This window comes from Silurus aristotelis (genome assembly GCF_946808225.1).
Source record: "Silurus aristotelis genome assembly, chromosome: 6".
NCBI classification, from domain to species: domain Eukaryota; kingdom Metazoa; phylum Chordata; class Actinopteri; order Siluriformes; family Siluridae; genus Silurus; species Silurus aristotelis.
The window spans coordinates 34660042-34685990 of NC_139579.1; the positions used below are offsets into that span (position 1 = coordinate 34660042).

Consider the following 25949-nt stretch of genomic DNA (forward strand, 5'->3'; position numbering starts at 1 on the left):
TAAATGGTCTTAACCCCCAAAACATTAAGGTATCAGTTCATTGCATAAGTCATTGAGTGCAAAATGGTTAAACCAATGTCAAAATTTGTCAAGCTCATCTTCATCACAGTTCCATTAAACTTTTTTGGTAAATGTGTCTTGATGAATTGTGCAGATGAACCTTGAATGTCAGTAATGAAGGGGCATGTTCACTTTCAGATCAACCAATAATCAACTAGTTCTCTAAAATAGATCAAGGCTGAATCTCGTGAACCTTCAATTGGCGAGTGTATATAAAAAGAGCAAAACACAGACGTACAATTGTTGAAAATGGATGAACAACTAGGAAATAAACATGGTCGAGAGCCAAGAATAAGGATGCATGCTGGAAGGGTAAGGAGGCAAAATAGAGGAAGAGGAAGAAGAGGCCAGAGACATAGACACATTTCTAATGAAATTAGAGCCACTATTGTGGACCATGTTGTCAATCATGGCCTCACGATGGCTGAGGCGGGTCGAAGGGTAGAGCCGAATATTGGGAGATCAACTGTGTCTCCAATAATTCAAACATTTCGTAGAGAGAACAGGTATGTAATCCACCAGTGTAGACTGTGCTGTTACTGTAAGTGTGTGTATACATTCTCTAACACATCTAAGTAAATATGTATTGCATTTTTTCCACACAGGACTGCAGGATTACCTCATAGGGGTGGCAGAGGTAGAGGATGGCACCGCTTTTTACACCCCAACAAGAGGAGGCTATTTGCACCATGGTCCGAGCAAACAATGCCATAAGGTTAAGGGAAATACATCAGGCTGTTGTAGAAGATAATAATGTATTTGAAAACATCCAGTCTGTTAGCTGAACTATCGATAGGGTGTTGAAGAGACACCACATGAGCATGAAACAGCTGTACCGCATACCATTTTAAAAGGAATGGTGACAGAGTGAAGGAGCAATGGTACCAGTATGTACAGGTAAAACATCTATGGGCATTTATCTAATTTACATAAACTTCTTATAGTGACTTATATATAATACAGCATGTGTGACCTATATACATTTGCTATATCTGTAGGAAAAAAACATGCAATATGTGTACATTTGATATAACTGTATCTTGTGAAATGAAATGAATGTGCATAACTAATTGGGTATCTTCTGGGTTGTAGCATACAATGGAATTGGAGTCAAGTGAACCACCTTACAACTTTATATATGTGAATGAGGCTGGCTTCAATCTGAGCAAAAGCAGAAGACGTGGTCGAAATGTCATTGGAAACAGAGCTACTGTTGATTTACCAGGCCAGCAGGGAGGAAATATCACTGTGTGCTGCTATGTCAGAGCAGGGTGTGCTATCTCATATTCCCCTTATAGGCCCATACAACACACAGCATCTCCTCACCTTCTCACCTCTTCACCTCTCATCCCTGATCTTCTTGTAATGCAAAACAGAGTTTACATCAGGAAATACTAAAATAAAGCATTGTCATATTGAAAAAATGACTAAACATTTTGACTATCTTGTTACTTTGATGGCAATGATATGTTCATTGACACAAATACTTAATTTTGAAAGAAGTACTAAGGATTTTAAGCAAAAAACAGGTTTTTGCAAGAAATCCAATGCATTGTGCTGTTTGTTCACATTGTGTTGCGAATGCACTTGAGAAATGCTCCAAAGCGGCTGAGAGAAACTGTACAGGTTTTTGTTTGACATGTTTGGATATTGATATTGAGTTAACATTCATATTGATGACCAGGTAGCAGAGAAGCTCTTGTTTTACAGTCATGACCATTCATATTGATGTGCGGTCATTCCAATCCTAACAATTCTCTCTTACACACACACACAAACACACACACACACACACACACACAAACACACACACACACACACACACACACACACACACACACACACACACACACACACACACACATTTCATGCATTTCTTCTATAAAAACAAATGGGCAACAAAACGTATAACATCGTATAAAACTGTAAAGGAAGATATATTGTAACTTACGGATAAAACAGGCTCAGATTTTCCATCCACATGCAGATCTCCAAGTCGCTGTTGTTACTACACCCCCAAAAATATTTCTCATCACTGCTTTGTGCAAATCTCTAATAAAACAACCTTTTGACTGTAAATTTATACTTTTTCTTTTTTGTAAACAAAGTCCAGTAAAACAGCTGCTTGTGCAGAACTGGGACCTAAACCACTTCCTGGTTGTCACAATGCACATGCTCTTCTCTTTGACCACTTAGAGATTTTAAAGGGTAATAAAACATAAGAATAAAATCCTCCCATAAATCGTAATCCTTATTAGCTACATTTTACATCAATCATTTTGTTTCCATAATGCTACTGGCTGGAAATGAAGTGGGTTGAAGTGGGTGGTCTTATTTGTATTATAACATTATATTCTACTAACCATATTTGTTTTTTACCACCAAGAGGGCGTTTTCTATGTGAAAGTCTTTTTCAAAATACATAAAAACAATACACCCCAGAAGTTCTCTGACATAAACAAAAGAATAAGCATCTAAATTACAAGACTATTGTTTAGTTGGAGCAAAAATGCAAATAATCCAGGATTTGCATCAGTGGATGCGTTTGTGACTTGTTTTTGGAATAATTATGTAAGTACTGCATTTTCTTTTTATGTTTTAGTGTGTGCTTCTTACACAAATTCAGCAAATACATTTATTATACGTTTTCCATTGAAAAACAGTGATCTAAAATCGATGTTTGAGGCCTTTAGAATGAAAAAGTTATTTTTACATTTGTCCCTTTTAATTCAATCTATTGTTAAACATTAACACCTCCAAACAATAGGATATTGGTCATGCTGGCACGGTAAGGGGTTAAAGGCTCTGGCATGGAGAAGCTGGTGTTGGATCTGTGATGATCTCAAGTGTTGAGCTATTTTATAAGTTGCTCAGTAGCTCCTGGTTCCACAACATCAAATGACTATATAAGACTGTAAAAAGAACATTCCTCATAATCACACACTCCAGTGCTCATGTTAGTTCTCACTCTCCAGTGTTCTGGAGTGTTTAAAGACTATAATCACACTCTTGATGTCACCCAAATGAGGATGAGGTTCTGCTTTTGAGTCTGGTTCCTCTCAAGGTTTCTTCCTCATAACATCTAAGGGAGTTTTTCCCAGTTTTTCCCGGTCACCCCAGTCTTCATCATCAGGGATAAACACACATCATTCACCTTCACTCTTAAAATTCTGTAAAGCTGCTTTAATACAATGTCCATTGTAAAAATCGTTATAAAAAATAAACTTGAACTTTAACTCCAAAAACAATGTGGGCTTTGACCCCATGTCCAAGTAGACATAATTAATTGGCTCAATACTCAAATTAGTTTTAGCTATTCACTAATCAATTACCAATAAGTTTCCAAACTTTAAATAATACATGAACAAACCAAATGAAGACATCTTCCAGTCATGAATGAGAAGGAGCAAATCAGCTTTCACATGCGAGTGCGAAATTAATATAAACAATCCTCACGTTTTATATCTCACACCTAGTTAAATTTAGATATTTTGTCTAATATCTCCTCCCTAAAAATTTACATACACTAATCATTTTACGGGTCATTGCATATCCCACCTTTTGCTTACATGTTTTATACATATTCTAAGTAAAATTCCACCCATTTCCAGGAGGCCTCATTCACCTCCATACAATTCTAATTTACATGTAGAAAAAATATCTCTTTATGGTGACCTTTTCAATTCAATTCAATTCAATTCAATTCAATTCAATTCAATTCAATTTAATTCAATTCAATTCATGTTTATTTGTATTGCACTTTTAACAATGAACATTGTCTCAAAGCAGCTTTACACAGATAATGTGGTGATTAAAAGTGAATATGTGAGCAAGCCGGTGGTGATTGTGGCAAGGAAAAACTCCTTGAGATGGTATAAGGAAGAAACCTTGAGAGGAACCAGACTCAAGACAGATATACGATGTTGCGGGGTGCAGTGATGATGATCAGAAGCGAAAAGAAGTCCTGAGTCAGTGTAGCAGACTGTTGACATTAACTACAGTCCAACCCATCCTCAAAGCACCCATTCTTACTTCGGAATTTCATGGAACCACCCAAGGCGTTGATGGGAAACCGTCCCAAGCTGCACAAAGTGGCCTCCAGTCAAAGAGAACACTATCCAGAGGCAAGCCTGGATGAATTGGGAGGGGAGAGGGTCAGGAACAGTGGTCACTGGAACCTCAGGAGCATGTTTAACGAGAGAGAGAGAGAGAGAGAGAGAGAGAGAGAGAAGAGGGGTTACAGAAAGAGAAGGATATGGATTATTTTGTGTCTTTATTGTTGTATGAAAGTTAATATCACTGTGCAGTTTGGACTTCGACAAGATGTCAGCAGAACTATAAGTGAGAACCAGAAGGAAACACAGACATGAGGGATCTCTGGGATAAGAGACGACCCACCACACCACCGTCAACAAACCTGAGTGAACGTGGTAGATTGAGGGGACGAACTGTGATCCCAGTTCACCAAACACTCCATATCCATAATCCCTCCAGATCTGAGCCTTTACCTAAGAAAAATAAATCTACTGATAAAAGGCTTGACTAAATAAATGTGTTTTCAACCTCGACTTGAACACTGAGACTGTGTCTGAGTCCAGAACACTGTTTGGAAAGGTTGTTCCATAACTGTGGGGTTTATAAGAGAAACATTTGCCCCCTGCTGGAGTCTTCATTATTTGAGGTACCAACAAACAGCCTGCTCCTTTTGATGTAAGTAGGCGTGGAGTATCATCCTGGTACAGAAGTTCACTCAGATACTGCGGCGTGAGAGCGTTAAGTGCTTTATACGTCAGTAGTAGTATTTTATAATCAGTGTGAGATGTAATTGGGAGCAGTGTAGATGATTAAAACAGGGCTGATGTGCTCATATTTTCTAGATCTAGTGAGGACTCTTGCTGCTGCATTCTGAACTAACTGAAGCTTATTTCTGCACTTACTCCAACACCCAGACAGTAAAGCGTTACAGTAGTCTAATCTAGATGTTACACAACCATCAACTAGTTTTTCTGCATCCTCTAACGACATCATATTTCTAATTTTAGCAATATTTCTAAGGTGAAAGAAGGAGATCCTGGTGATATTATTTACAGAAACAGAAACACCATCCAGAGATGCTACGTAATCAGAAAGTTTACCTCTAGTTTCTCATCAATGCCTTGGGTGGTTCCATGAAATTCCAGAGTAAGAACGGGAGTTTTGAGGATGGATTTGTACTGTAGTTAATGTCAACAGTCTGCTACACTGACTCAGGACTACAGTTTGCTTCTGATCTCCATCACTGCACCTCAACATCGTTTATCTGTAATAAATGGACATTCGATGGCACCAAGATGAGGATGAGGTTCCCTCTTGAGTCTGGTTCCTCTCAATGTTTCTTCCTTCTGCATCTCAGGGAGTTTTTCTTTGCCACAGTCTCCACCGACTTGTTCATCAGGGACAAACTTAGACTTAATAAATGAATATGTTCTTTATATCACCACATTATCTGTGTAAAGCTGCTCTGAGACAATGTTCATTGTTAAAAGTACAAAACAAATAAACATGAATTGAATGGATTGTTATTATGCTGCTCACTGCAGTTCACACTGACTTAAGTAAGTTACATTGCACCAGCTTAATCAGCGTACACACACACACACACACACACACACACACACACACACACACACACACACACACACACACACACACACACACACACACACACCATTGTTTATCCATTAATCCTGCCAGCATTCTCCAACCTCCATATGCCTGTGGTCAGCATGAGGCTTTACTGCAATGCACGCATACACACTCACACACACTCACACACTGCAGTAAACACACACTGTGACAGATTTCATCACAGATAATAACAACACTGATTCAGTCACCTGCATGTAGAGGAGTGTATTTTTATCCATTTACATGTTTTTAACCTCTAAACAGGAACAGCGTTACAAACTTTGTGTACAGTTAACAATAAAAATATCTGAATCTTTTTCTTACACACAATCCAGCATCTGTCTTAACATCCTAGATATAACTACAGATAAGTTTCATATGCCATTTCCTTAATAGTCGCCAGTCGCCACCGACTTGTTCATCAAGAACAAACTTACACTTATAAAGAACATCTTATTAATTTTTAGCACCACATTTTCTGTGTAAAGATGCTTTGAGACAATGTTCATTGTTAAAAGCGCAATACAAATAAAAATTAATTGAATTGAATTTAATTAATAGTTACACCATCACATTCACAGAACTAAAATATATAACTGACAGGTCTATAAGAAGAATAATTTGCGGAGGACTCTAAAGGGGCGTGAGGCAGACCGCCATGGGTTAGAATGTCTTGTTGGTCAGGAAAGAACTAATGAAGTGCAGAGCAAGCCTCCTGGAAGCTGCCCTTAAGTAAGGGGCTCCGATGGGCACTCAGGCTTTCGGGCTGACTTGATGACGAAGAGGTGGAGCGACGTCCTTAGCAAGGCTAGAGAGCAGAGTGACGACCCCAGCATGGCAGAGAGGTTTGGAGTCTTGGTAATGGAACAGGACAAGGAGGCTTACCCCGCAGTGGGGCATCCTTGGCAGAGCAGACAGACCAAGCTATAATCTCGGCAGGTTGGGAGAGCTTGGCGATACCCCCAGCCAGGCAGGAAAACTGAGTGATGCTCTTTGCAAGAATCCCAGGCTGGGCGACCCCCCTGAGGGGCTGCAAACCTGAGAAAAACTGCGGCAGGGCTATCTTTTACTGTCCTTTACAGTCCAAAAGGTGGGGGTCCTAGGTGGGAAGAGCCTGCCAGTTTTAGTGTGTCCTTGGGGTCCATGTAATAGCCAGATTATTCTGTCAGTGGCATGATGGATGGGAGGACCCAAAATGCAGAATGCAGACAGGGGTGTGGTGAAAACAGTCTCCATTAAGTGCAGAAGCCAGAAGTGAGAGTAAACAGATCCAAAACATTTAAAAGTGAACACACCAGAAAACTGAGTAGTGTAGGACAGAGCAAAATCACAGTCCAAAAATTCAAATCAACAGAGACTGGCAAGCAGAGCAATACAGGGCAGACAGAATCAGAATTCAAAAGCACAAACCAAAACACAGTCCAAAGTCAGGTAACAGGGAAAGCAATGCATAAAAAGGATAAGAGAGAGGTCGGGCACAGGAAGTGGAGCAGGCAGGATGGTGAGATAAATCCCAGTGACACAAGGAGCTGGTGAGATAAACTAGAAAAGAGTAAAAGTTGTTTTTTTTGTGTTCTTAAAAAAGAGTGCATAAGAAGTGGGTACTGACAAACCCAAAAGATTCTTACAAAGTGCTCCAAATAACCCTATCTGTATTCATATTTGAACCTAACATTTAAACCTCCTAACTCTGCCTGCAGTGCCATTATGGGGTTGGAATTCTTACTCTGACAGCTTATCAAACTCAGTTCAGTATCAGTCCCAACTACAACTCTTGTGCATGACTTTTATAAAAATCCTGCTCACACACGTCACATTGTGGTTTAATGTTTATTTTAATATTCACAATAATCAGCTTTATATCTGACAGAATGATCTTATCCAGACAAAAGTACATACTTGCCCCTCATTGTTACAGAGTTCCCCCACCATATACCCCCTCTTACTTACATCTGTTTAGAACACACGTGTTTAGAACAAATATTTTCAGATATATACAGTATAGACAGAAAAGAGTTGATTGTAATAAAGATAAATGAGGCTCTTTTCTCTCTTTTGTACACAAACACACTAATGAAACACAGAACTCTCACTGTTCCACACACCTCTCACAGTCCTCTCACTGTCACCTCTCACTGTCACCTCTCACTGTCTCACAGTCCTCTCATACTTCTCTCACACTCCTTTCACATACTCCTCTCACTGTCTCACACTCCTCTCACACTCCTTTCTCATACTCCTCTCACTGTCTCACACTCCTCTCACACTCCTTTCACATACTCCTCTCACTCTCTCACAATCCTCTCACACTCCTTTTACATACTCCTCTCACTGTCTCCTCTCACTGTCTCACACTGCTATCACTGTCTCACACTGCTATCACTGTCTTACACTCCTCTCACTGTCTCACTGTCTCCTCTCACTGTCTCACACTCCTCTCACACTCCTTTCATATATTCCTCTCACTGTCTCACACTCCTCTTACTGTCTCACACTCCTTTCACTGTCTCCTCTCACTTTCCCACACTCCTCTCACACTCCTCTAACTGTCTCAAACTCTTCTAACTGTCTCACACTGCTATCACTGTCTCACACTGCTCTCATTGTCTCACACTCCTCTCACTATCCTCTCAGTGTCACCCTCCTCTCACACTCCTTTCATGGTGTCACACTGCTTTCAGTCTTACACTCCTCTAACTGTTTCACACTCCTTTTACACACGCATCTCAATGTCTCACACTCCTCTCAAACTCATCCCTCACACACACACACACACACACACACACACACACACACACACACACACACACACACACACACATTTTGACCTTTAAAACTGTTAGATTAGCATTAGCAGAAATCGTCCCATCAGTACGGTGGCCGAGAAGTGCAAAACACATTAACAAATCCGAAAACAAATCAACAAATCCCAAAACAAAATAACAAATCCGAAAACAAATTAACAAATTCAAAAACACATTAACAAATCCAAAAAACACAACGAAAAGCCAGACAAACCAGAAAAGTTAGGTATAGTTTGCGAATGGAAACTTACAGATCATTGGACGAGACACCTGTCACTCACCTGTATATCTTGACTGACAGGTGTCTTGTCCAATGATCTGTAAGTTTCCATTCGCAATGTATTCGTATTTGTTATTTTGTTTTTGGATTTGTTAGTGTTTTCTAATTTGTTCATTTGTTTTCGGATTTGTAATGTGTTTTTGGATTTGTTGTTTTGTTTTTGAATTTGTTAATTTGTTAATTTGTTGATTTGTTTTTGGATTTGTTCATGTGTTTTGCACTTCTCAGCCACCGTACATCAGCTCTATTTTCTGTGATCATCAATCCACAGTTTTTCCTTTATCTAGCTTTTCTTTTAATACACAAACACACACACACACACACACACACACACACACACACACACACACACACACACACACACACACACACACACACTACTTACATTCTGTGTTGGGGTGTGGGTGATGGTGTTTGCGGTGTAAGTGTGTGTGTGTGTGTGTGTGTGTGTGTGTGTGTGTAACTCACCCGTTTGCGGAGGTTGTAGGTCAGCAGTAGGTTGCGTGAGAAGTGGTTGGAGAACGGGATGTAAAACTCCAGAACTTTCTGCAGAGCTTCACGTTTTATGACGTGCAGGTCGCAGTAGGTCAGAGCTCGCACATTAGCAGACGACTGTGCTAAAGTCACTTCCTTCCAGAACGCGTCTCCAAAGACGTCACCTTTTCCTACAATACACACACAAATATATACAGTATATAGAATAGAATAGAATAGCCTTTATTTGTCACATTTACATTAGAGCACAGTGAAATTCGTTCTTTATATATATTATATACATTATATAATGAGCGATTATTATTAATCTTTATTACCCAAATGTGATATAATAAATGTAAACTATTTAATTTCATTTTCAATTTATTTAATTTCATTTAATCAATATAATTTGTGCCAATGTAATCAATTACTCAATTAAATCAATATAATAAAATGTGTAATGCATTCATTTTATTAATTATATTTTATTTGTACATATTTTTATATTTTTATAAAATATTATAAAATATATATTTTTAAATATTTAACCAAGAAAGCATTTTATTTTGTTATTATTTGTTAACTGTTAAAGTTTGCAAATTATTATTATTATTATTATTATTATTATTATTATTATTATTATTATTATTATTATGTTGATAATATGAAAACACTGCATTGCAAAAAAACTACAATAGAAACTATTATTTTATGTTTTGCATTTCTTCCCCATAACCATACGAAAATTGTACCTAACCCTGGATGTTATGTACCGTGTACACACTATGTGTGTGTGTGTGTGTGTGTGTGTGTGTGTGTGTGTGTGTGTGTGTGTGTGTGTGCGAGAGAGAGTATGAGAGGGAGTGTGTGTGTGTGTGTGTGTGTGTGTGTGTGTGTGTGTGTGTGTGTGTGTGTGTGTGTGTGTGAGTATAAGAGGGAGTGTGTGTGTGTGTGTGTGTGTGTGTGTGTGTGTGTGTGCACGAGAGTGTGTGTTTATGTATGAGAATGTGAGTTTGTATGTGTGTGTGTATGTGCGTAAGTATGAGAGGGTGTGTGTGCACAAGAGAGTGTGTGTTTGTGTGTTTGTATGCGTGTGTGAGAGTGTGAGTTTGTGTGTGTGTGTGTGTGTGTGTGGGTATGTGTGTCTGTGCACGAGAAATTGTGTATTAGTGTGTGTGTGTGTCTCTTTCTCTCTTTTTTTTTTACCCAGTATGGCGACGACCTCATCGTCCTGGATGACCTCGAGTGACCCCGAGACGACGAAACACAGTGTGTCGATGCTCTCCCCAGCATGGTAGAACAGGTCTCCTGGAGCGCAGTGGATGGTCTGGAACTCCATGGCGAGCGCACGGAGACAACCGTCACTGGCCAAACGGAATGCAGGATGTTCCTTAAACACCTTCCTGTTCAGGTGCACACAGATATCAGCTCGCATGTCTTTAGGGCAGATCTGCAGCACCTGAGGGGCAACGCCACATCCTGTAAAGGTTCTTCTCTGGAGATACTTTAATCTTATTATTAATGGATGTGCATATGTGTGTGTGTGTGTGTGTGTGTGTGTGTGTGTGTGTGTAGGTGGGGGGGGGGGGGTATAGACGTTGGTGTGTGTGAGTGTGTGAGGATATGGACAAAGGAATTTGTGTGTGTGTGTGTGTGTAAGCGTGTGGATAGTGACACAGGAGTGTGTGTGTCTATGTGTGTGTGTGTGTGTCTGTGTGTGTGGATATGAAAACAGGGCAGAAGTGGAAGGTTATAAGATTATGGCATTTAAGAAATGTGCAAGCTGAATAAACAAGTCTACTATATATATATATATATATATATATATATATATATATTATTATATTGATCATTAAGTTGATCAGTCACACCATGAAGTTATGGGAAAGAGTAGTGGAAGCCAGGCTGAGAGAAGAGGTGACCATCTGTGAGCAACAGTATGGTTTCATGCCGAGTAAGAGCACCACAGATGCCTTATTTGCTTTGAGGATGTTGATGGAAAGTAAAGAGAAGGACAGAAGGAATTGCAGTGTGTATTTGTGGATTTAGAGAAAGCGTATGACAGGGTGCCGAGAGAGGAGCTGTGGTACTGTATGAGGAAGTCAGGTGTGTTAGAGAAGTATGTGAGGGTGGTGCAGGACATGTATGAGGACAGTGTGACAGCAGTAAAGTGTGCAGTAGGAACGACAGACTGGTTCAGGGACAGGGTTGGACTACATCAAGGATTGGCCCTGAGCCCTTTCCTGTTTGCAGTGGTGATGGACAGGTTGACGGACGAGGTCAGTCAGGAGTCTCCCTGGACTATGATGTTTGCGGATGATATTGTGATTTGTGGTGAGAGTAGTGAGCAGGTTGAGAAGAGCCTGGTAAAGATATGGTGGAGGTGGAGATATGCGTTGGAGAGAAGGGGAATAAAAGTCAGTAGGAGTAAGACAGAGGAGTTCAGGTACCTGGGGTCAACAGTGCAAAGTAATGGAGAGTGTGTTAGAGAAGCAAAGAAAAGAGTGGGTGGAGAAGAGTGACAAGAGTGATTTGTGATAGTAGGGTATCTGCAAGAATGAAAAGGAAAGTTTATAAGACTGTTTATAAGACCTGCGATGTTGTATAGATTAGAGACAGTGGCATTGAGTAGAAGACAGGAGGTGGAGCTGGGGGTAGCAGAGCTGCAGATGTTAACGTTTTCGTTGGGAGTGACGAGGATGGACAAGATTAGAAATGAGTTTATTAGAGGGACAGCACATGTAGGATGTTTTGGTGACAAGTTGAGGGAGGCGAGATTGAGATGGTTTGGACATGTGCAGAGGAGGGACATGAATTATATTGGTAGAAGAATGCTGAGGATGGAGCCAGCAGGTAGGAGGAAAAGAGGAAGGCCAAGGAGGAGGTTCATGGATGTGGTGAGGGAAGACATGCAGGTAGGTGGTGTGAAAGAGGCAGATGTAGAGGACAGGGTGGTATGGAGACGGATGATCCACTGTGGCGACCCCTAATGGGAGCAGCCGAAAGAAGAAGAAGAAGATTTATTATCCCAAATTAGATGCACCTGTTTGAGGTTGTTAGCTGCATAAAGACACCTGTCCACCCCATACAATCAGTAAGAATCCAACTACTAACATGGCCAAGACCAAAGAGCTGTCCAAAGACACTAGAGACAAAATTGTACACCTACACAAGGCTGGAAAGGGCTACGGGGAAATTGCTAAGCAGCTTGGGGGAAAAAAAGGTCCACTGTTGGAGCAATCATTAAAAAATGGAAGAAGCTAAACATGACTGTCAATCTCCCTCGGACTGGAGCTTCATGCAATATCTCACCTCGTGAGATCCTAAGGAAGGTGAGAAATCAGCCAAGAACTACACGGGAGGAGCTGGTAAATAACCTGAAATGATCTGGTTACTGTTGGTAATACATGCATGGCACGGAAGGTTCCCCTGCTTAAACCAGCACATGTCCAGGCACGTCTTAAGTTTGCCAATGACCATTTGGATGTCATGGGAGAAAGTCATGTGGTCAGATGAGACCAAACTAGAACTTTTGGGTCATAATTCCACTAAACGTGTTTGGAGGAAGAAGAATGATGAGTACCATCCCAAGAACACCATGCCTACTGTGAAGCATGGGGGTGGTAGCATCATGCTTTGGGGGTGTTTTTCTGCACATGGGACAGGGCGACTGCATTGTATTAAGGAGAGGATGACTGGGGCCATGTATTGCGAGATTTTGGGGAACAAAAATCCATCCAACAAAGGCATATATATATATATATATATATATATATATATATATATATATATATATATATATATATATATATATGCACACATTATATACACATATATACATGAATGTGAAATGTTGGGCAGAATGTACAGTAAGGATATAAAGATACATATAGATATAAAGATACATATAGATTGTGATGTCACTGGTTTCATGTATGTGTAGAGTGTTTAGCACCACCTGTTGATTGTGTGGAGAAAGCAGACAGCTCACTTAATTCTTCCTGTTTTCCTATTGGTTGGGGTTGGTCACATGGCTAGTCTTAGGTGAGACCAGCCATTTTAGAAGTATGTTTGGCATGGCAAGAGGCTTCAGTTGGGCCTCTGGTGAATCTGCAGCATCTGCCTGAGTTGAGCCTTGAAGAAGCTATGTTTGTAAGTAGACCTGACATATTTAATGTATTGTGAATGGTTAGGGCTGTATATTTTGTCATGATTTATTGTATGATAAGATATATAACTGCCGTCTGCTTTCACATGCAATATTTACCTTATGGTATTGAGTGTTTGTGACCGATATAACTGTAAACTGAAAGAAAGTTTTCTTGTGTTTTTAGTATTACAAAGTAAGTGGAAAAGCACTGTAAAAACAAGTGATGAAGACAAACAAGTAAAAGAATTGAACTTTACTTCCACGTCCTTGTCATCTTTAATCTTTGAGTGCCCAGTACACCTGTTTTATTACTGTTCTGTCCACTGTGTGCGTACTCTCCACAAAGTGACAGACAGCTAAACAGGTGTACAGGTACACTGTCTTTGTGGAGAGTACGCACACAGTGGACAGAACAGTAATAAAACAGCATCACGGCGGGCTCAGCACAGCTATTCTTGCAAAGAAAGACATTACATCATTGCTCTGCTCCATCTTAATTGCGTCTTAACACTGAAAAAGAACGTGTGAATCTTTTACAAGATGGATAGCAAGGCAAATGAAGAAGAGCAGCAGAGAGCTAAACCTCAGAATTCATCTGCTAAGTCATTCGGGACCAGATCCGTTGCTAGTTCTTCCAGCAGATCTTCTTTAAGCAGGTCTAGCAAGTCATCAGCAAGCTTATTGGCAGTTAAATCTCGTGCCAAAGCTGAAGCAGTTCTTGCTCGTTCTACATTTGTGAAAAAAGAAACAGAGCTCATGATGGAAAAGGCTCAGCTAAAAGTAGAAGAGGCACGCATGGAGGCTGCTCTAGCCACATTAAAGCAAGAAAAAGAAGTTGCAGCTGCGCTAGCTGAGGCAAAGATTCTGGAGTCAGCTGCAGCAGAAGTGGAATCGTCGACGGGATTTGATCTTCATCCTGATGTTACCTCTTACTCCTTCACCTTGGATGCGACAGGCAACACAATCATCTACTCATGATCATGCAACTGTCAGTGAATTTGCTATTTATATGGCTCGCCGTGAGCTTGTGGCCTCTGGGATGATTAAATTTGATGACCTTCCAGAAAATTATTGGAGTTGGAAGTCAACCTTTATGAACGTCATACAAGGATTAAAACTCACCTGCACTGAAGAGCTTGACCTTCTAATCAAGTGGCTTGGCCCTCAGTCATCGGAGCATGTCAAGAGAATTAGATCTGTTAATGTGAATGACCCCGTAGCTGGGCTCAACATGGCATGGATACGTTTGGAAAAATGCTATGGGTCACCTGAAAGAATTGAGAGGGCTCTTCTGGAGAAACTCGAAAAATTTCCCAGGATCAGCAATTAAGACCCCCTAAAGCTGAGACAGCTTGGTGATTTATTGAGGGAGCTGGAGGCAGCTAAACTTGAAGGTTATTTGTCTGGACTCGCAATCCTGGATACTTCTCGAGGTGTTAACCCCATTGTGGAGAAGCTGCCATATGGGCTTCAAGAGAAATGGATGACACAAGGTAGTTTGTATAAGTTGGAATACAACTTTCAGTTTCCACCATTTTCATTCTTTGTTGATTTTGTTTGCAAAGAAGCCCATATCCGTAATGATCCAAGTTTCATACTTGGTTCATCTACTGGGTTGTCAACAATGAAATCAGACAACTTGGCAAAAACATACACAAACTTAAAAGGCCATGTTTCAGCCCACAAAACAGATATTACAACAACACTAAACACCAGTAAGTTGGATGTTGACAGGTTGTGTCCTATCCACAAAAAGCCACATCCCCTTAAACAATGCAGAGGTTTCCGAGCCAAAACACTAGAAGAACGCAAAGCATTTCTAAAGGAGAGTGGGATTTGCTTCAAATGCTGCTCATCAACCGATCATAGAGCTCAAGACTGTAAAATAGTGATTCACTGTAAGGAGTGTGACAGTAACAGACATGTTACAGCTTTACATCCAGGACCAGCTCCATGGGCTACACAAGAGCCAGATATAGAGCATGGCGGGGAGAGAAGGGAAGAGGCCTCTCCGAGTATAACTTCCAAATGCACTGCGGTTTGTGGTGAGGCCAACAGCTCTCGTTCCTGTTCTAAGATCTGTCTTATAAAAGTGTATCCTGTGGGTCAACCAGATCGATTAATAAAAAAACTATGCAGTTCTTGACGATCAGAGTAATAGGTCGCTTGCTCGGTCTGAGTTTTTCGACTTGTTCAATCATGAGGGTGTAGAGTCTCCCTATACTCTACGCACATGTGCTGGAGTTACAGAGATGTTAGGGAGAAGAGGGACTGGCTTCATCGCTCAATCACTGGATGGAAGTATTAGTGTTCCTCTTTCCACACTCATAGAGTGTAACTATATGCCAGAAGATAAGATGGAAATACCTACGCCTGAGGCTGCTAGACACCATCCTCACCTTCAGTCTATGGCTCATCTCATCCCTGAATTTGACAATGATGCACAGATTCTCCTACTTCTCGGCCGTGATATCCTACAGGTCCATAAGGTGAGAGATCAGCGTAATGGACCAAATAATGCTCCTTATGCGCAAAGATTGGATCTTGGCTGGGTGATCATTGGAGATGTCTGTTTGGGTGCAGCACACAAGCCGATAGAACTTAGTGCTTACCGGACCAATATCCTGGAAAATGGCCGGCATTCCTATCTAAGTCCATGTCCGAACCATCTCATTTTAAAAGAGATATTTCCTGTTAGGACGAAAACAAAGCCACTTAGTTAGTCAAGTCAAAAAAGCTCTGACTTTGCTGACAGCCTATACCAGCATACTGATTATGATTCCTTAGGGGCGAAAATATTTGAAAGGACAGAGGATGACCACAAATTTTCTCTATCCATTGAGGACAAGCAGTTCATTGGATTGATGGAAAAGGAGATGTTCATAAATGATGGAAACAGTTGGGTGGCCCCCCTTCCTTTTCGTGTGCCAAGGCCTTGCCTACCTAACAATAGAGAACTTGCATTAATCCGCTTTACCAATCTCCGTCGAACTCTGGATAGAAAGCCTGAAATGAAGAGTCACTTTTTGGCGTTCATGCAAAAGATCTTTGAGCAAGATTATGCTGAATTGGCACCTCCTCTGCAAGATGGAGAAGAATGCTGGTACCTTCCCAGTTTTGGAGTGTACCATCCACGTAAGCCTGGTCAGATACGGGTTGTGTTTGATTCCAGTGCCCCACACCTTGGTGTTTCCTTGAATGATATGCTGTTGACTGGCCCAGACTTGAACAACAGCCTGCTAGGAGTATTAATGCGGTTTAGGTTTGAGGCAGTAGCCTTAACAGCAGATATTAAACAGATGTTCCATAGCTTTGTCGTCAGGGAGGACCATCGGAACTTTCTCAGATTCTTATGGTTCAAAGACAATGACCCAACTAAAGGGGTCTTGGAATACAGGATGAAAGTCCAGTATTCGGCAATCGGCCTTCTCCAGCAGTTGCAATTTATGGTCTACGCCAAGCAGCCACATATGGAGAAGATGAATTTGGAGAAGATGCAAGGCGATTTATACAAAGAAACTTCTATGTTGATGATGGACTTAAATCACTGTCATCTGCAAATGCGGCCATCAATCTCTTAAAAGCTGCTCAAGGTATGCTTGCAATTTCAAACCTCAGGCTCCATAAAATTGCATCTAGCTGTCCAGTTGTCATGCATGCCTTTCCACCAACTGACCATGCAAAGGAACTAAAAGATCTGGAACTTGACATTGACTCACCCCCAATACAACGCAGTCTTGGATTAAGCTGGAACCTAGTACATGACACATTCACATTTTGTGTGGCTGACAATGACAAACCGTATACAAGAAGAGGAGTCCTCTCAACCAATAATAGCCTTTTTGATCCACTTGGGTTTGTCGCTCCTATTACCATTCAAGGGAAGTTGTTGCTGAGGCAGCTCACCAGTCATGTTGCTATTGATTGGGATGTTCTGCTCCCAGCTGAAAATGAGGCAGAGTGGTCAACTTGGAGAGATTCTCTACAAGAGCTGACATAGTTTGAAACTCCTCGAGCCTACACTGCATTCTCTGTTTCCACCGCTCATTATTCTGAGGTTCACGTCTTTTCAGATGCTTCTGTGAAAGCCATAGCAGCCGTAGCTTATCTAAAGGTTGTAGACAAAGATCAAAAATGCCATGTAGGTTTCATTATGGGGAAAGCTAAGTTAGCCCCCTTATCAGTCCATACTATTCCCCGGCTTGAACTTGGTGCCGCTGTCTTGGCAGTGGAACTTGCCGAATTGGTTATGAGTGAGTTGGATATTAAACCTAACAGTCTGCAGTTCTACACTGACAGTAAAGTAGTTCTTGGTTACATCTGCAACGAAACCAGGAGATTTTATGTCTACGTGAGCAACGGGGTGGAAAGGATTAGGAAATCATCACATCCTGAACAGTGGCATTATGTCCGAACTGAACAAAATCCTGCGGATGTTGCTACCAGATTGGTGACTCCAGCTCAACTCGCAGGCACCATCTGGCTTACAGATTTCCTCTTATGTCTTGGGGAGACAGACACAACAGGGGAGTATAACCTCATTGATCCAGAATCTGACAAAGAGGTCCGATGTCACAACACTGCAGTTATTGATCTCAAAAAGGCCTTGGTTCACATCGCTTTGAAAGATTCTCTCGATGGCAATCCCTTATTAGAGGTATTGCCTCCTTGATTCATATTGTTCAGTCCTTTAAATCTGAGCGAGAGAGCAACACTCAAGGATGCAAGCATGCATATCATCTTGAGCCGCATATGCCCGTTTTACTGGCTCGAGCAAAAGCAGTTGTAATTGGATGCATTCAATGGAAATATATCAGGTTGAGATTTCCTGTCTGGAGAGAGGAAGTCCTATACCAAAAAACAGTTCACTGAGGAAGCTTGATCCCACACTTGACAGCGATGGACTGCTGAGAATAGGTGGCAGACTTCATCATGCTCCAATTGAGATGGAAGAAAAACATCCTCTCATCGTTCCGGGTCGCAGCCATGTTGCTACTCTACTCATTAATCACTACCACGAGAGAGTTAAACATCAAGGCAGAATCTTCACAGAGGGCGCGGTGCGTACAGATGGCTTCTGGATTATGGGATCAAAGAAATACATTTCCAGCATTCTGTATAAGTGTGTCATCTGCAGGAAACTCCGTGGTAGGATGGCAGAACAAAAGATGGCGAATCTCCCACATGATCGATTTTGTATAGAACCCCCTTTTACCAATGTTGGTCTGGATGTATTCGGCCCCTGGAACATCTCCACTCGCCGTACACGAGGAGGTGCAGCAAATAGTAAAAGATGGGCAGTACTTTTTACATGCCTAAGTGTACGTGCGGTGCATATTGAGATGATAGAATCATTGGATACATCAAGTTTCATCAATGCGTTACGCCGCTTCTTTGCAGTGCGTGGTCCTACAAAGATGATCCGCTCTGACTGCGGTACAAACTTTAAAGGAGCCTGCAAGGAGTTGTTCTTCCTTCAGGACGATACAAACATTTCCAGGTATCTAAGTGAGGAGGGATGTATTTGGTTATTCAACTCACCCTACTCCTCACATATGGAAGGAGTGTGGGAAAGAATGATTGGGATTTCAAGACGGATTCTTGACTCCATGCTTTTACAGCTCAACCCCTCCCATCTCACTCATGAAGTACTGTCAACCTTAATGGCCGAGGTGTCCGCAATAATAAATGCAAGACCTCTTACACCGATGTCGAGTGATGCTCCTTTCACTCTCACACCAGCAATGATATTGACGCAAAAGATCTGCACCCCTCTTCCTCCGCCAGGATCTTTTAAACATGCAGATGTGCATCGCCAACAATGGAGACGTGTTCAACACCTGGCGAATGTTTTTTGGGAGAGATGGAAGAAAGAATACCTCTCCGTTCTTCAAAGTCGCAGCAAGTGGCAAGACACATATCCAAACAGCAAGGAAGGAGACGTGGTGTTGCTTAAAGACACTCTGGTTACACGAAATGACTGGCCTATGGCTCGCGTCATTAAAGCATATCTTGACGGTGATGAAAAAGTCAGGAAGCTTGAGTTAAGTCACTAAGGGTGGGACTGTTAGGACTTTTCTTAGGCTCATAACAGAAGTAGTGGTACTTATGTCTGTGTAAGTGTTTATCATGGACAGTGAATTTTCATGTTTTCTGATGTCAGGTTTCATTTAATACCTAATAATGCTATTGTATGCAATACCAGATGGGGAGTGTGATGTCACTGGTTTCATGTATGTGTAGAGTGTTTAGCACCACCTGTTGATTGTGTGGAGAAAGCAGACAGCTCACTTAATTCTTCCTGTTTTCCTATTGGTTGGGGTTGGTCACATGGCTAGTCTTAGGTGAGACCAGCCATTTTAGAAGTATGTTTGGCATGGCAAGAGGCTTCAGTTGGGCCTCTGGTGAATCTGCAGCATCTGCCTGAGTTGAGCCTTGAAGAAGCTATGTTTGTAAGTAGACCTGACATATTTAATGTATTGTGAATGGTTAGGGCTGTATATTTTGTCATGATTTATTGTATGATAAGATATATAACTGCCGTCTGCTTTCACATGCAATATTTACCTTATGGTATTGAGTGTTTGTGACCGATATAACTGTAAACTGAAAGAAAGTTTTCTTGTGTTTTTAGTATTACAAAGTAAGTGGAAAAGCACTGTAAAAACAAGTGATGAAGACAAACAAGTAAAAGAATTGAACTTTACTTCCACGTCCTTGTCATCTTTAATCTTTGAGTGCCCAGTACACCTGTTTAGATGTCTGTCACTTTGTGGAGAGTACGCACACAGTGGACAGAACATAGATAAAAAATTGTGCAGATGTAATAAGGAGTAAAAAAGATATACTATCAGGATGCTCTCGATGATGCAGCGGTAGAAACTCATTAAAATCCCTGGGGACAGATGAGCTTTCTCAACAATCTCTTACTTCTCAAAAAGTACAGGCGTTGTTGTGCTTTCTTAACCAGAGCTGAAGTGTTCTTGTGCCAGGACAGATCCTCAGAGATGTGAACTCCCAGAAACTTAAAGCTGGAGACTCGCTCTACCTTAGTTCCTTTGATGTTCACTGGGAGATGTCTCCTGCTGTTGGATTTCCAAAAGTCGACGATGAGCTCTTTAGTCTTTAGTCAGGCTTCAGATCTCTTCTCTGTGGGCCGATTCGTCGTTGTTGTCGATCTGGCCGATCACAATGGTGTCATTTGCATACTTGATAAAAATGTTGGAGTTATACAGAGGAGCACTATCGTGGGTGAACAGGGATTAGAGTAGTGGTCTTAGAACACAGCCCTGTGGGATGCCAGTGTCCAAAATGAGGGTTAAGGATACCTGGTTGCCCAGACTAACAGATTGAGGTCTATTGGTGAGATAGTCCAGAATCCATCTGCAAGAGGAGGTGCAGATACCCAGGTCACTAAGCTTAGTGATCAGTACAGTGGGAAGGACTGTATTTAACGCAGAGCTAAAGTCAATAAACAGCATTCTGATGTGGGTGTTGCTTTTATTCAGATGGTTAAGGGCTGAATGAAGAGCTTTGCAAACTGCATCCTCTGTTGACCTGTTTGGGCATTGATTGGTCTGGTGTAGGTGGTCAGGTTTTAGGCCCCATCATAGCACAGAGACTGCTCTAGTTAAAATCACTAATGACCTGTTTTTAGCTTTAGACCAAGGCTTAATCTCTCTGTTAGTTTTACTAGATCTTAGTGCTGCATTTGACTCTATAGATCATGATCTCCTCCTAGATCACTTACAAAAATATATTGGCATTCAGCGACAGGCATTAAGCTTGTTTAAATCCTACCTGTCCGATGGTTACCAATTTGTAGACTTAAATGGAGAGCTATCCAGGTTAATGCTAAAAAAATTTTTGGCGTGCCACAAGGTTCAGTTCTAGGACCCCTGCTTTTCACAATATACATGCTTTCCTTAGGAAATATTATTAGAAGACATGGAATTACCTTCCACTGTTATGCTGATGATACCCAGCTATATATCTCATCAAAACCAGGCGATACAGCTCAATTAGCTTGGATAACTGAGTGTGTTAAAGAAATAAGATATTGGATGACCCATAACTTTCTACTTTTAAATTCTGATAAAACTGAGATTTTGCTTATCGGCCCAAAAACCAGTACACAGTAGCTCTAGCATTTCAACCTGCATTTAGACGGATGTTCTGTAACTACTAGTTCAACAGTAAAAGACCTGGGAGTTATTTTGGACAGCAAAAGTTTTTTCTAAGCTAAGAAACATGTTATCTATATCTGATGCATAGAAGCTCGTCCATGCTTTCATGACCTCCAGAATAGACTATTGTAATGCATTACTAGGTGGATGTCCTGCATCATTAATAAACAAGCTTTAGTTAGTTCAGAATGCGGGAGCAAGAGTTCTCACAAGGTCGAGAAAATATGATCATATAACCCCAATCTTCTCATCCCTACTCTGGCTTCCTGTTAAGTTTCGAATTGACTACAAACTACTACTTCTTACTTATAAAACACTAAATGGTTTAGCTCCCATGTATCTCTCCAGTCTTCTAACACGCTACAATCCGTCACGCTCCCTGAGATCTCAAAACTCTGGACTTCTAGTAGTTCCTAGAATAGCAAAGTCCACTAAAGGCGGTAGAACATTTTCACATTTAGCTCCTAAACTCTGGAATAGTCTTCCTGACAGTGTTCGGGGTTCAGATACACTCTCCCAGTTTAAGTGTAGATTAAAAACGTATCTTTTTAGCAAAGCCTACACATAACACACATCACACACATCACATCATAACCTTGTGCTCCAGAACATCTGATCACATGCACATTATCAACTTGTGCTGTTAATATCATGAACAGCAGCTACGCTAATTGCTCTCCACTGCATCTCTTTCTCTACCCATCCTGAGGCATACTGAGGTTTGGCCAGCTAAGATTATGGACCTTTACAGAAGTATATGCCGAACTCGGTTTTGACATTGGACCTCCTGGAGTGTTTTTAAAGTCTCTGGAATGGAGAAGCTGGTGTTGGATCTGTGATGATCACAAATGTTGAGCTATTTTATGAGTTGCTCAGTAGCTCCTAGTTTTATAACCATAAAGACTGTATAAGACTGTAGAAAGAACATTATCTATAATCACACTCTCCAGTGTTCTGTATTGTTGAAAGATTTATGATCAAACTCTTGATGTCACCCAAATGAGGATGAGGTTCTGCTTTTGAGTCTGGTTCCTCTCAAGGTTTCTTCCTCATAACATCTAAGGGAGTTTTTCCTTGCCACAGTTGCCAAGGCATGTTCATCAGGGACAAATGCACACCGTTCACCTTGACTGTTGATTTCTGTAAAGCTGCTTTGAGACAATGTCTTTCGTGAAAAGCGCTATAGAAATAAACTTGACTTGACTAAGCACTAGAAGAGTCCATGGTTGAGGTGAACTGCCTTATGCCTTGATCGAAACGAGCAAAAAAGTGATGGAGTTCGTTTGGTTGGAAGGCACTGCTGGTTGGTTGAGGTGTAGGTTTGTAGTCCGTAATGGTCTGGATGCCTTTCCACGTGCGTCTGAGGTCAGAGTTGTGGAAGTGCTCTTCTATGTTAAGCTTGAATGTGAACTTGGCTCTCCTGATGCCGCTTTTCAGGTTGGCCCTGGCTCTGTTGTAGTCCTCTACGTTGCCAGATTTAAAGGCAGCATCTCTTGCTTTCAACAGGAGACTGACTTCAGAGTTCATCCATGGCTTCTGATTAGGAAAGCATTTACGTGTGTGACGGTTGTTGATATGGTCCAAAACAGATGATGTGTAAATGTTTGTGTGAGAGTCCAGTGTGGCCTGTGAGGCAAACATGTTCCAGTCAGTATCCTGAAACTTTTGCTGTAGAGAAAAAATTTCCATACCTTTACTGTCCTCACAACTATTTTCACCCGTTTGATCATTTGTGTGTATTTGGGTAGCATGAGCAAAGAGCGGTGATCAGACTAATCCAATTGGGGGAGGGAAATGGCTGTGTATGCCCCAGGTATGTTTGTGTACACCTGGTCCAGTGTTTTGTCCCCTCTGGTAGAGCAGGAGACATTGCGTTGAAATTTAGGTAAAACAGATCTCAGGTTGGAGTGGTTGAAATCTCCAGCAACATCGATAGCTCCTCCGGGATGTGCAGACTGCAGTGTGGAGGAAATTCACGCAGATATCAGCAAACAGTCACAACAATGGCTGAGAATTCTCTCTGTAAATAAAAGGGTCTGCACTTAATCATCAAATACTCTAAATGAACAGAGTAATGACTTTCAGTAACAGTAGAGTCTGTGCACCATGATTTGTTAACATAAATGCACAGTCCTCCACCTCTGCGCTTACCAGAGTCCTCTGCCGTCGAAAAACACTGCGACCCCCGAGCTCAATGGTGCTGCTGAGAATGTTGTTGTTGAGCTGTTGAGCCATGTTTCCGTAAAAATCATGACATTACATTCCTTAATCCGCTTGTGTGATGTTATCCCGAGCAGCAGCTCATCCATTTTGTTTGTGAGAGACCGTGCATTGGCAAGGAAGATGCTTGGAATGCACCACGCTGTCTGAGATCCTCCAGCACTGCTCGACTGGTACCACCTTCTCTTAGAATGAGAGGTAAGTACACTTCAAGGCTCTTCTCTGTTCTGGCACCAAGGTGGTGGAATGAACTTCCCCTAGATGTCCCCTAGACAGCGGAGTCCCTGACTATCTCCAAGCAACGAATTAAGACCTACCTTTTCCTGAAACACTGAAATTAGCACTTTCCAAGTTTGTAGAATTCTAGGGTTATATTTATATTAGGTTTGTAATCAGTGGAGATTTATTCATTACTAGAGACTCAAAGCACTTTTGTACGTCGCTCTGGATAAGGGCGTCTGCTAAATGCCGCAAATGTAAATGTTGGAATAGATGTTTGACATGGGTTAAGCCTTAGCCTAGCCCTGATGCCGCCTAGCTTCCCCCTCCTTTGTTTACGATCTCGGTGCTGGCGATGTGGTTTCGCTGTGGACCGAGCTGGATCAGCGGTCCGTGGTGTTCGAGCGATTTTCCGAGGGAGTTAAAAGTTCATTAAAAGCCTGTATCTGTAGTTGTTGCCGATGTCTAATAAAGCTTGTCGGCTGTATGAGATATGTGCAAGTCTGTTCTGAATGAATAAGCTTGCAGTTTTTGGATAAATTACTACTGAATTGCAAAATCTGGAGAGACGCTGGGCCTCAAGTTGTGCATGTGCTGCCATCTTGGTCCCAGCTATCCTTATGTCTGTGTTACCTTCTGGTTCTCCATTTTAGTTCTGCTACCAGAGTGAATCTTACCAGAGTCCCAACTGCACAGTGACATTAACTTTCATACAACAATAAAGACACATAATAATCCATATCCTTCTCCTCCTGTCACCCCTCTTCTCTCTCTCTCTCTCTCTCTCTCTCTCTCTCTCTCTCTCTCTCTCTCTCTCTCTCTCTCTTTTTCACACACACCCCTCTTCTCTCTGCTCACTTCACACTTCTGCTTACTTTGTCCTGGTATGCCTCTGGATAGTGTTCTCTTCAATTAGAGGTGACTCTGTGCAGCTGGGGACAATGCCCTGAGGTTCCATTAAATTCTGGAGTAAGAACAGGAGCTTTGAGGATGGATTTGGACTGTAGTTAATGTCAACAGTCTGCTACACTGACTCAGGACTACAGTTTGCTTCTGATCATCATCACTGCACCTCAACATCGTTTATCTGTAATAAATGGACATTTGGTGGCACCCAGATGAGGATGAGGTTCCCTCTTGAGTCTGGTTCCTCTCAGGGTTTCTTCTATCTGCATCTCAGGGAGTTTTTCCTTCACCACAGTCTCCACCATCTCCTTTATCAGGGACAAACTTACACTTATAAGGAACATATTAATTGTATCACCACATTATCTGTGTAAAGCTGCTCTGAGACAATGTTCATTGTTAAAAGCGCAATACAAATAAACAAATTGAATTAAATCTGAACATAGGTGTGTGTGTGTGTGTGTGTGTGTGTGTGTGTGTGTGTTGGGGGGTATAGACATGGGTGTGTGTGTGTGTGTGTGTGTGTGTGAGAATATGGACACAAGTGTGTGCGAGGGTATTTACATGGGTGTGCGTGCGTGCACGTGTGGGTGTATGGACAGGTTTGTGTGTGTGTGTGTGTGTGTGTGTGTGTGTGAGTGTGTGTGTACCTTGTCTTTGTCGATGCCCCTGGACATGGACCAGGTGGAGGCGATGTAGTCCATTACTCTTTCACTCAGGCCTTTAGGAACCTGGTAGAGTTTGAGGAAATCCCTCACACTGTTCAGCATCTCATGATAGCGGTTTGTGTTTGCGTACATCTGCTGGAAGATCGTGGTCACATTACCAAAGATAGTGGCATAGAGGAGCGCTAGAGGGAGCGGGAGGGAGAGAGCGAGAGAGAGAAAGAGAGAGAGAGAGAGAGAGAGAGAGAGAGTGAGTGACAGAGATTTTTGTTTACTTTTTTTTTTTACTTTGACACGTTATAACACGTTAAATAC

At 41.6% G+C, this 25949-nt stretch overlaps 1 protein-coding gene and 1 long non-coding RNA gene across 3 annotated transcripts in view; one reads left to right on the forward strand and one right to left on the reverse strand.

The window, feature by feature from the left end:
* Nucleotides 1-25949, reverse strand: part of kcnh1a (potassium voltage-gated channel, subfamily H (eag-related), member 1a) — a 121481-nt gene that overhangs the window by 7993 nt on the left and 87539 nt on the right. The window contains exons 8-11 of one of the 2 annotated variants that reach the window (XM_083544594.1): nucleotides 25620-25819; nucleotides 10495-10747; nucleotides 9280-9476; nucleotides 6515-7256 (exon numbers count right to left, since the gene is read on the reverse strand). In XM_083544594.1, coding sequence (XP_083400720.1) covers nucleotides 7155-7256; nucleotides 9280-9476; nucleotides 10495-10747; nucleotides 25620-25819 — 752 coding nt within the window. In that variant the 3' untranslated portion in view covers nucleotides 6515-7154. Of the gene's footprint in view, nucleotides 1-6514; nucleotides 7257-9279; nucleotides 9477-10494; nucleotides 10748-25619; nucleotides 25820-25949 lie in introns of those variants that run through there. The other variant, XM_083544593.1, reaches the window with a different exon arrangement.
* The window catches only part of LOC310727965, a 60864-nt gene continuing 57509 nt past the window's right edge, over nucleotides 22595-25949 (forward strand). Inside the window, exon 1 of the long non-coding RNA XR_014534139.1 lies at nucleotides 22595-22664. This is a non-coding gene — a long non-coding RNA (uncharacterized lncRNA). The remainder of the gene's footprint in view (nucleotides 22665-25949) is intronic.